Source organism: Typopeltis vanoorti, chromosome 2 (genome assembly GCF_054136105.1).
Source record: "Typopeltis vanoorti isolate ZY-2024b chromosome 2, IOZ_Tvanoo_1.0, whole genome shotgun sequence".
NCBI lineage: Eukaryota > Metazoa > Arthropoda > Arachnida > Uropygi > Thelyphonidae > Typopeltis > Typopeltis vanoorti.
This window is the reverse complement of record NC_143550.1, coordinates 96,774,130-96,787,096: the sequence shown is the minus strand read 5'-3', so window position 1 is coordinate 96,787,096 and position 12,967 is coordinate 96,774,130. Positions and strand designations below refer to the sequence as shown.

At 35.3% G+C, this 12,967-nt stretch overlaps 1 protein-coding gene across 1 annotated transcript in view; it reads left to right on the top strand.

Annotated features, from left to right (window-relative positions):
- Positions 1–12,967, top strand: part of brp (ELKS/RAB6-interacting/CAST family member bruchpilot) — a 430,961-nt gene that overhangs the window by 283,841 nt on the left and 134,153 nt on the right. The window contains exons 4-5 of the mRNA XM_090402027.1: positions 3,867–4,000; positions 10,478–10,645. Of these exons, the coding sequence (XP_090258153.1) occupies positions 3,867–4,000; positions 10,478–10,645 (302 nt within the window). The remainder of the gene's footprint in view (positions 1–3,866; positions 4,001–10,477; positions 10,646–12,967) is intronic.

Sequence of the window (12,967 nt, the reverse complement as noted above, 5' to 3'; positions counted from 1 at the left end):
ACCATCTTTGTTATCTGGCTTTGTACCCTTTCCACAGTTAATTTCAAATCCTGAGGACTAAATCTGAGAACAATAGTCTAAGTGTGGTCTGATCAGGGTCTTATACAATGGAATGATAACTCTTTTATCTCTGCAGGTCAGAGTCCTTCTCATTATTGCAGCAATCCTCTGTGTTACCTTCACCACCTTTGCAATATGTCCCCTAAATTTCAGGTTTCTATCAATCATCAACCCCAGATTTTTCTCCCTACTTCCTCCAGTATAGCTCCTCCAATAAAGTATGCAGTGTCCCATTGATGTATCCCAAACCTCCAGACCTTACATTTTGCTGCATTAAACTGACACCCTTATTCATTTGCCAATCTGTCTAGATTATTCAAATCCTCTTACAGGGCTACCACATCTGCACTATTACTAATAACCCTTCACAGCTTCACATCATCTGCAAACAACTGAACATCCCCCTGCAATCTGCTGACAATGTGATTGATATAAAGATTAAACAATATAGGTCCAAGTACTGAGCCCTGTGGGACCCCACTTGTAACCCTCTGCCTCCTTGAAACTGCCTCACCATACACAACTCTCTGATACCTATCGGACAGCCAATCCTGAATCCAGTTGACCAACCTGACATCCAAACCCATGTTCTGCAACTTAAATATCAGCTTATCATGTGGCACCCTGTCAAATGCCTTCGCTAAATCCAAGAAAAGGGCAGTATATGCCTTTCCCTCATCTGCTGCTCTTGTAACTTTATTATAAAAGGCTAGCATATTATTAAAACAAGAGCCCCCCCCCCCCGCCCCTTCACAAATCTGTGTTGACTCTCACAGATAACATTACCCTCATCTGCAAAAAGCTGTATACGGTCCTCGCTAATTTCTCCAAGATCTTAACAACTACTTAGGACACACAAACTGGCCTATAATTAGACACTTGCAGTCTGCTACCATTTTTAATAACATTTTTAACATAACATTTTTAATTATTGTACTCACTTTATTCTGCCTCCATAATGCTTTCGTCTTTGAGATTATATGCTTAATCTCTTCAATTATTCATTTTATATTTACTTCGTTTAGCCTCCTGACCTTCAGAATGCATTCAGACATCAGTGCTGTAAATAGCTCTTGATCACTATTCAAGAACCATTGATTTACTTTCCATGTATTTCCTCATTCCATGCTATAATTCCAAGCTGTCTCTTAGGCTTTCATTATCACTGGGCTTGTAGTTCCAAATACCATTTTAATATTGATTATCCAGGTGCTAATTAAACAGTTTGCAGATTATCCGTGTATGCAAATTGAGTATTTGATTAATAAAATTATGCACTATGAATTTACAGAAGAATTATATGGAAGAATGACAGGACATGCCCTCCTTGAATTACAAAAATCTAGGTTTGATTCTCATCATGATAGGAGAAAATTTTATATTTGCTTTTTGTCAGTTGAAACTAAATAGAGGTTTTTTTCTCACAGTGACATAGGTTTTCATCTGAAAAATTATCGTTATTAATATCAGACCTACATGGAGTCAAAGGACTAATCGCAGGAGGTCCACTCTCTCTCTGTCTCTCTCTCTCTCTCTTTCATGCAAAAAGATCACTGAACTATGCTTTAAACTTATGACCCTTTAGAAGGGTCTGAACTGCTCAATATTGTGAACAAAATTGGAAGGAAAACAAAGTTCACATCCTGATTATTATTATAAGGAGTTTTAAACTTTAGTGAGATTCTGATTACTGCCGACTTCGACCCATTGTGTTTTCTTGCTTCTTCCTTTCTCTAGTCTCCTCACATTACCTTCTAACCTTCTTCCCCAATTCTTCCTTTCCCAGCCTTTTTTTTTTTTTGCTCATTTACATATTTTTTCCCAAACACCTACAGGAGTCTATGACAACCCACATCTGCTCTACTCCCCATAGTTTGTCCCAACTTTGCATCATCTGCAAACAACTGTGTATTCTACACATTTTATTAATGTGCTTATTGTCTTTGCAAGAAATTAGCAATGTAATTGCTTGTTAGATGTAACTTTTCGGATTATACACTCCAGTAAAATATCAGGAAAAAAAAAGAAAAGAAAATTATGCTCCCTGTCAAACAAAAAATTTTAGTTATATAATGATGTAACTGAATATTTGCATTCATTTAAATATAATATATACATATAATAATATATATATCATATATAAATATTATATATAAATATAATAAATTAAATATAATATAATAACACCATATCTGTGAGGAAAATTTTTTACTGACATTAAGAAACATCCCAGGATTCTCCAAAATGAGCAAATTTTGCATATCATCTAATAATGTATCTTTATTATTAGATAATGTGTATGAATATATATTAAGATCCACTATAGTTATAATAAGTTCATATATTTGTCAAACAGAATGAAATGTAAAGTTCAGATTATCTCTGTTTTTCACTTATCCTTCAACCCTAAGAAGACATGAATAAACTGAGTGAATAGGCATGAGAGTGGGGATACCAGTTCAATGTTGCAAAATGTAAGATTTTAAAATTTGGAAAACAAAGATGGGATGTAGAATTTACTCTTGGTGGGGATATATCATTAGAGATGGAGAAAATAAGAGATCTTGTGGTGATGGTAGGATAAGGATATACAATTTAGAGGACATATTACCAAAATTGTGAGGACAACACAATGAATTCTGGCAACGATGCAGAGAACTTGTAGAATGGAGAGGTGACATCAGAGATGTTACTTCTCCATTCCAATCTGCGCTACCATAATCACAATCATCCATAATCATCACTTTTTCTTATTTCCTTAGCCAATTTTTCTATACATTTATCACTTCACTACACATTCCTAGACATAGCATTATCCAACTAAATATTGCCTTGAAACTGTTGGCATTATTTTGCCCTTGCATTTCCACCTTGTGTGAACATGATTATCCTTCATCAACAGCACTACCCCACCTATCTTTTTTTCCTGTCCTCAGGAAAAACATCATATCTTTCATTTCTGTTTACATCATGATATCATCCTTATCCAACCACTTCTCTACTCCTACTCCTATCTGCTTTCCTTTATACCATCTACCACATATTTCCCTCCACACGCTCACATTTATTGTCCCAAGCCACTCCTGCTGGCCATCCCATACACACATTGCTACTGCTTCTAACATTATCCACTTGCTTTATACTACATTTCACCATTCCTTGTGCAACCTGCATTTCTGTGTTCTCGTTCTCATCTCTCTCACACTATGCTCCTCTTCATTCCCAAATACTTTAGTCTCACCTTTCCCTTTTTTTCTGCTCTTTCACATCACTTATTACCAGAGACGTTGTGAGGAATTTTGGCACCTATGGCCAGGAAAGAAAATTCCGCCGTTCTAAAAAAAAAACTTTTAAAAATTTTTAATTTTTGCGGCTGTGTAAAATTAGCGCCTATGGCCGGGGCCACATTGGCCATAGCCTCACTACACCTCTGCTTATTACTCCTAATTTTTTGTTCACATCACTTATTGCACACTGCTTGACTCACAAAATTCATTCAAATGTAATTCATCAAATTTATACAATTCCATTAATTCAGTTATAATGTTCCTCCAATAATCTAATAGCACACTAATGTCAAGTTTTTTTCTAATATCTTCATTTTTATTATAATTCTGCGATTGCTATCACCTGATTACTTTTCTAATTTTTCTTAGAACTCTCATATATCTGCATCTGCAGTATTTAATCAACTGTTTTGTTTCTTGTTTCCAATAATAATAATAATAATATCACTTTCATTTCTGTTTAAAATATGTGAAATATAATTTTACTGGATACTCAGCTAAACAGAATTTAAATGATAGGAAACAAGCTAATTGAAGAAGAAAGGAAGGATATGGATAGGTTGAAGACAAAGTTAATAGATATAGAATCTAGATCACGTCACCTTGAAAACATGCTGGAGGCTAAAGACAAAGATTTAGAAAAACTAAAAGAGGTATGATTTTATTACTATTGTTATTATTATACAGACATCTCTGTGGGAGACTGTTATTTACACAATGCCTATCACATTGCTTTTTTTTTATTTTTTTTTTATGTGGTTCCTGCCTGTGAAAAGTTAATTTCAAATCTATAGCACATTTGTACTATGCATGAACTAAGGAATTTTTTTTAAATTTTTATCAATTTTATGTATTATTTTGTATTTTTTATTTATTTTTTTACATAGTCCAGAAACACTTTTCTAGAGACCAACATGAAATTTTTTCAAGCCACTTCAATCCTCCAGTAAGCAGGGCATGGTCTTACACTGGGCAGTGAAATTCATCTCCCACCTGAAGTCATTCACCAATGAAGCACTCATGGCTGCTTCTGGCATCCTATTCCCACTTATTTACTGCTTTCCAAGGAAAAATATGTAGTCTTTACACCTGTTAACAACACTACACAACTTTCAGAGGTGACCTCTTGTTCCTTCCCATCTAATCATGAATTGGAAAAGTTCTTTAGTACTTACTGTATAAAACCCCCCTCCTCTTTTCCATCTATTAGATAGTTTTGTGGATTGTGAAGACTCATTGGGAGTATTTACAAACAGCCATCATTTTGGTTACAAATGTCTGATTCCTCTCCACAATTTTAACATCCCCAAGAAACCTTATTCAACCAACTCTTTGATAAAACATCTGTACAATGGTACAGATGTTGTCATATCAAATTGGATAATAACTTCTTATCTCTGCTTGTTGTTTCTTAACATCCAGGTTATCCTATATTGTTCTCTTCCAAATTTTTCAATATGTCCTTTGAACTGGGACTTTCTGTTCACTGGTACTCCTAAATCCCTAACTTCATCAGTTTCTTGCATTGCATTTCCATCTATGAAATAACCACCTGTAGCTTATGATCCCAAACACTTTAACTCATCAACTTCACACATCGTTTTTCCATCTATCATCCTTTGTCTAAACTGACAGGCTATTTAGATCATCCTCCACGATCTCTGTGTCACCTTTATTAACTACTGCTCTCCTTAGTTTAGCATAACTGGCAGAACAACTGAATATTCCCTCTCAAATATATTGCCAAAATCATTATATAAATCTGACCCATTATATAAATCCGACCCAAGTTCAGTGGTGCCCTCTCTCTCTCTCTGATTCATCTCCACCATATACCATTTGCTGATGTCATTCCATCAGCCATTTTCTTTTCCATGTCAAAAGCTTCATGTCCACTGCCATTTGTTTCAACATATATTATATGTAATGAAATATGCTTTTGTAAAGTCTAGCATTATCATGGTGTGGCCATTTCTTATATCCAATTAAGCTGTCACTTTGTTCAAGGAAATTGGTAAATCATTAAGATATGATCTCCCTATATTGAAAGAAAATCAGTAAATGTTAATAAACAAAAGTTTTATTGAAACACGAACATGACATAAAAATATAAAATTTTTATTCTAAAAGAAAAATATAGTATTAATACTCATCACCATCATTATTTCCTGATATGTACCCTCAAGTGGTGTTCAGGCTGCTTGACAGCCCTACATGATTAAGTTTACATTATTATTAACTTCCTATCTGCAATTTTCCTCCAAATCAGTCAATTACTTGTCAGCACTCCAATATTGTCATATCTAACATTTCATGCTTCTAAGACACTTCTGACTGAATCAATCCATCTAGACCTTGGTCTTCCTCTAGATCTCTTTCCTGCCATCTTGGCATCAAACACCTGTTTTGCTAACTTTTCCTCACTCATTCTATTTAAGTGGCTATACCACCTTAGATTATCTCTGCTGACACATTCTTGAATGCTAATTATGTTCCTTTCTAATTCTTAATTTTAAATATGATTCTGCAACTGATGCCATGGATTTGTGCTCTTAATTTTTCTTAAAACCTTCATAACTGTGGTCTCTAGTCTTTGATCAAGTGCTTTATTTTTAACCCAACTCTCAGATCCATAACTTAAAACTGGTTTGAACACTGTATTGTATACTGCTAGTTTGTTGTTTTGGCTAATTTCTCTCTTATTTCATATAAATTTATTCAGCTGGCTACCCACCATGCCAGCTTTGCTTATTCTCTTGTCTATTTCCAAATTTAATCTGTCATTATCACAAAACACTCTAAATAGCTGAAATATTTTACTTCTTCTATAGGATGTCCATTCAAAATGCAGCTCTGAAATTTTCTATATTTCTGTTAATTTTCATAGTTTTTATCTTTTTATTGCTGATTTTCATGCCAAATTTGTTACAGTTGTAATTCAATTTAGTGAGAGAATCCAGGAGACTTGTACTGAATGTGTTTAGAATACTACATCATCTGCATAAAGAAAAGAGCTAAATTTGACTCTCCAATTCTAATATCAAGCCTGATGCAACTTTCTTTCATAATGTGATCAACATAGATGATGAATAAGATTGACGATAATGTGCGTCCTCGTCTTACCACTGATGTTACATTAAGCCATATTCTTGTATTTCCTTCGATTCTAATTGCTTACAACTTAAATTTAGACTATCTATTGCTCTGTATAATGTTCCATTTATTATTATTAACATCTGACCTCCATGGAGTCAGAGACTCATCTTGGGAGTTACAAACTATCACACAAAGCTCATCCAATTGTGCTTAAACTGATTCAACTGACACACACTCATCATGCAATGCATTCCACTCACAACTACTCTCCATGTGAAGAACCTTTACTCACTCCTCTGCTCACACCCTCCTTATAAAGTTTCCAGGGATGGCCTCTTGTTCTACCCCCTTTCCCATTCTATGAAAAATCTCTTCCATGTCAACCTAATAACAATAGCTAATGAACAGATATCTCACTCATATTCTCCCACCTCCTATTCACAAAGCTTTGCAATTTACATTCTTTCAATATGTCCTCGTATTCCACATTCCAAAGACCACTGACCACCTTTGTGAATCTTCTCTGGACCCTATCTAATATATCCTCATTACCATGAAAACCTGGTGACCAAATCTTTGCACAATAATCTATATTTGGCCTGATCAAGTCCTTATACAATGACATCATAACCTCTTTATTTTGGCATGTCAGGGTCCTCTGCATCATTGCCATTATCCGATGTGACATCTTCACAACTTGTGCAATGTGGCTCCTGAATTTCAGGTACTTGGTCTTGATGAGAGATCCCAGATCTCTCATCTCTACATCCCTTAAAGTTTTCCCACCAACTGTATACTTTGCATCCCATCGTTGCTTACCAAATTTCAAAACCGTACACTTTGTAACATTGAACTGAGAGTTCCACTTACCTTCCAATTCATGAAATCTATTCAAGTTCTCCTGTAAGGCCATAACATCTGCTTGACTCTGTATTGCTCTATCCAATTTTGCATGATCTGCACACAGCTTCATATCACCAGTTAAACCCATCTCAATATCATTAATATACAAACTGCAAAACAGTGGTCCCAAAACTGACCCCTGTGGCACACCACTAGTAGTACGCCTCTTTTGGGATACTGCATCCCCATATACAACATTCTGATACCTGACAACCAGTCACTGATCCAGCTCAGAAGTCTGTTATCCAATCATATTCATTTTAAATTATTTAACAGCTTGTCATGCGGCAATCTATCAAACGTTTTTGCAAAATCTATACCACTGTATATTCATCTCTCTTGTCCAAGATCTTTGTCACTTTTTATAATACATAAGTTAGTAAAACATGATCTCCCTTTAACAAACCCATGCTGACAACCACAGAGAATTCTGCTGCTATCAACTCATTTCTATATACTAGTTCTCACAAATCTCTCTGGTACTTTCCATATACAGATTGCCCTATAATTTATAGCCACAGCCTTATCACCAGCTTTATGCAGTGGAACAATTTTACCTTAAGACTCTTATTAAATAGGCATGCTGATGCTACTGCTAATTCCCTGGAACATTCCCTTAAGATGCATAGCGATATGTCATAAAATCCTATCGCCTTATTGACATCAAGTTTGCTTATTTTTTCAAATACCTCCTGCTCACTCACAATTAAGTGATCCTCTCCTATGCCCTATACCCTTACTTTTCTGATGTCACCCAGATGAGGATCAAACACCCTTATAAATTGATCACTAAATACCTCAGCAATGTTTTCTGCAGCAGTTACCATTCTATCATTTTCATCCATTAACATCATTTTACCATAATCATTCTTCCTTCTACTTGTTACATATCTAAAATATTCTCTAGGGTTTCTTCATCTGCTTTGCCAATTTCTGCTCATACTGCACTTTTGTTTTCCTTACTAACTGAATCATTCTCATAGCTTGTTCCTCATACTCTTCATGTAACTGATTATTACCATTATTCATCTTGTACTGCCTCCAAAGTACCTTCTTTTTCCAGATTTCATGCTTAACTCCTCATTCATCCATTTTATACCTACCTGATTCAGCCTTTTGGCCTTCAGAATGCATTCACATATTGATTCTGTCATGTTGTTTGGAAGTTTTTCCACTTGGTTATATTATAAATTAAAGATACCAAAAAATTATATACTCGGTTTAATCCTTTATCCAAGTGTAAGCAAACAAACTTTGTGCCTGAAGTATTTTCAGGACTAGGGCAACTCATATATAGAAGATAATGACCTCATATCACTTGCCTTAGTATTCCATAATGCAAAGCACATATCCTGCCAGTTTCAACCTTTATTGAGGTCTCATCGGTGGGAGCCAGACAGACCCAGAGGTGATACTAAGGTCGAAGTAATGCAGAAGTCATGTTTTCATATATGAGTAGCCCATAATGCATAGCATTATACATGTCTGTAAGGGTATGTACTTTGCATTGTAGATACTAGGATGTTGTAGGATGCCAGCCTAGCTGGCCAAGTGGTTAGTGTATCCGCTCTCCAGCCAAATGGCTGTGGGTTCGAATCTGCCATGGACATGGATGTTTGGGGTGTGTGGAAATGCTAGTGGTGGTGGTCGGCGGTAGATGGCGTTGGTGTAGTTGCGGTCAGAATTGATTGTGGAGACAGAGTTGTAGAGCAGGTGTTCTCCCTTGATGAGTCTTCGGACTCCCTGGAGGTGTCAAATAATAATAATAATAATAATACTAAGGCAATATTTCTGTTAACAGAAAGCATAGCCATTTCTTTAAGGGTGCTTGTCTTGGGTTAAAAAAAAAAAACAGGATTATTGATTTGGTATTGAGCACTGATTGATCAATCTGTCTTCTGAATATTCTTTAGGAAGTTGTCAGTCAACCTCCTAATGAATTCATACATATTTTTGGCCATTGTTTGAAAAGATTTCAGTGAATATATGAGCAACAGTGACATAGGGTATTTGACATGTTAGTTACAAATGCAATTGAAAACACACGTAATCAATAATCATCCTTTCCGCTGCAACTCTTACTTTAATCTTTCTTATCACACAATGTACTTTTGATAACAAACACTAAGGAAATATAAAGGAAGAATATAGGTTTTCAAACATCTCATTCATCTGAGCTACATTGAGTTATGTAGCAACAACTCACCTTGATTTTGACTGAGGGTAGGATGTTAGAATTTGAATAACCATTGACATCCTGTTTGACATACCTTGGAATAAACCTTTATTAAAAACAAAATTTCAGAAGCATATACTAGTCCTTAATATGATTAGGATCTGTTTCTAAAATGCAAACTTTGTAAAATAATCGGTAACCTTTACATAATACTCATTCTGCTGAACATATCCACTTTGATTCTGTGGAAGGTAGTATATTAGCATGAGGGTTTAATATTTGGATAATACACTAAAAATATATACATTAGAATGATTTATTTTCACACTTTTCTGCTGGGTAGAGGTTTCAGGAACGAGATTGATTAAAATTGCAAATAACACACAATTATTATTATTATTATTATTATTATTTTTTTTTTTTTTTTTTTTTTTTTTTACTCCCTGATGTTAGGTATGATGTTCAGATAATAGGTAAAATTTGAAAATAATGGACTCAGTGATTAATTTTTGGACGTTATTTTATAGTCTGGGAGGATAAATTTAACTGGAAGGCCAGATTTTATATCAGAACTCACTTTAATAAGTGCATTTCCTGTATAATTCAATCTATTAAATATATAACAGCCAATGTTCTGTATTATTGACCTTCCAGCTGAATATTAACCTTTTCTCACTTTCCTTCAGTAATTTTGGAACAGTTTTTCTCCCTTTAAATTTAAATTTTTTGATAATTACAATAGATTGAAAAGTAAAATATAATATTAATCAGATCTCTCTCTCTCTCCCTCTCTCTCTCCCCCCCTCTTTTTTGACATCAGTATTAATCTGTGTTTTTGAATACTTTAGGTTTATTAATATTTCATATGCAAAATCTGTTTTATATAAAATTATATTAGAGAAAACAAATTATTAGATCCAACTTATTAAAACTAAGCACTACCATTTTTTAATAGCTAGATGAACTACGGATAGAATTGAATAAAAGAGACCAAGAAATACTTGCAATGGGAGCAAAGATGAAAACACTAGAAGAGCAGCATCAAGATTATCAGCGACATATAGCAGTGTTAAAAGAATCCTTGTGTGCAAAGGAAGAACACTATAGCATGCTGCAGGCTGATGTAAGTGTTTTGTTTTGAACGATAATTATTATTTATTTTGGACTCGAGCTTTCAGTAAGTGATTGTAATATTTTCCCCCCTTAAGTAATTTTGAAGAATTAACATATAAGTTGTAAATTTATTCTAAAACAAAACTTCTAGAATGGTGTTGCTTGAAGGTAAAAATAGATAACTGAGAGGAGACCTAAGATTTTGTCATTATTATTATTATTATTATTGCAAGAGTCCTCCTGGAAGTCAGGGTCTCATATCAGTGGAGTTTGAGAGTAAGTATCAGATTTGTGAAAGTTTGGTGCTTCATATATTCTGGTAGGTTTATATAATATGGTTTAAACTTGTTAACAAATCTTTGTGCTAAGCTGTAACTTTTTTCAGTACTTTAAAAACTTTGTTCTTTTGACCTTAGTGAAATCTTGATCTATAACATGACAAGTAGAATGATTTTTTAGAATATTATGCATTTTTATTGTATTCTGCTTGATTCATTAACAGTAGCATTATCTTTCTCTGCTTTGGTCTTCTTGTTAGAGTATTGGTTATTTCAGGTCTCCTCTCACAGCCATTTCTTTTTGTGAGAGGAGATCCTTTTCAGGATTTAGTAATACTATCACCATTACTATGTCTGAGGAACATTTAAAAAAAAAAATATTACGACGGAGGTCTCAGGCAGGCATCCACAGAATATTCATTACCTAGTTACCACTCGAGTCTTCTGTCGATCAAGGATTTCACTTAGTTTTGTGTTTATTTGTGTGCGTGTGTTACAGTTTTGTATTGTGCTCTCTGAAGATATCCATGTGACAAAATATTGGAAGAATTAAATATTGGTTTTATTATTATTACTATTATTAAACAAGACCTCATGGAGTCAAAGACTCATCTGGGAGGTCCTTTTATCACACATCTCATCATACCGTGTCTTAAACACACTCAAACTCCTTGCAGACACCACACTCTCAGGCAAGGCATTCCAATCATTCACAACTTTGCACGAAAAAAACCTGCCTCTCACTCCCCTACTCACACCCTCTTTATACAGTTTCCAGGGATGACCTCTGGTTCTCCCCTGATCTCCCACTATTCTCTGTAGAACTTCTCCACCATTGATCCTATAACAACCCCTTACCAACTTGTAGGTCTCTATCATATCTCCCCTCTTCCTTCTCTCCACTAGACTCTGCAACTTACATCTTTTCAATCTTTCCTCATACTCGACATTCCAGAGGTCAGAAACTACCTTAGTCAGTCGCCTTTGGACCCTTTCCAACATCTCTTCATCCTTCTGAAAACCAGGTCACCAAATCTGGGCACAATAGTCCATGTGTGGCCTAATCAAAGCCTTATACAATGGAACCAGAATCTCCCTACTTCTACACATCAGTGTCCTCCGCATCATTCCCAGAAGCCTTTGTGTTCTCTTCACAATTTTGGCTATGCTTCCTCTAAATATCAGTCTTATCCACTATCACCCCCAGATCTCTTATTTCTTCCACCTCCAACAATATATTACCAAGCATAAATTCTGCATCCCATCTTTGTTTTCCAAAATTTATAACCTTACATTTTGCAACATTGAACTCACATCCCCATTTGCTTGCACAATCACTCAATTTATTCAAGTCTTCTTGCAAGGCCACAACATCTTCACTACTCTTTATAGTTCGTCCCAACTTTGCATCATCTGCAAACCACTGAATATCTCCATCCAATTCTTCGCCAATATCATTAATATACAAGCTAAATAGTAATGGCCCTAAAACAGACCCCTGAAGCACTCCACTAGTGACTTTCCTTTTCCTGGATATTACACCCCCATACACAACTTGTTGATACCTATCAGATAGCCAGTCTCCAATCCAATGCACTAATCTAATATCCAACCCCATCTGCTCTAGTTTGACTGTCAACTTATCATGAGGTACTCTATCAAAAGCTTTTGCGAAATCCAAGTATATTACTGTGTATCCTTCTCCTCTGTCCAAGGAAGCAGTCACTTTATTGTAATAAGTAAGTAGATTACTAAAACATGACCTCCCTTTAGCAAATCCATGCTGTCCATCAAAGATTATACCATTGTTGTCAACCCAACTCTGGATCCTAGTTGTTCTCACAAGCCTCTCCAACAACTTAACCACAACATCTGACACAGATAGGCCTATAGTTTGATGCTTGAGTTCGATCACCTCCTTTATGAAGTGGCACAATCTTGCCCTCCTTCCACTCTTTAGGAACTTGACCAAGTGCAAGACTCGTATTAAAAAATGTCAAGGCAGGTGTCAACTCTCTGGCACATTCCTTCAGAATACGCGGTGATATATTATC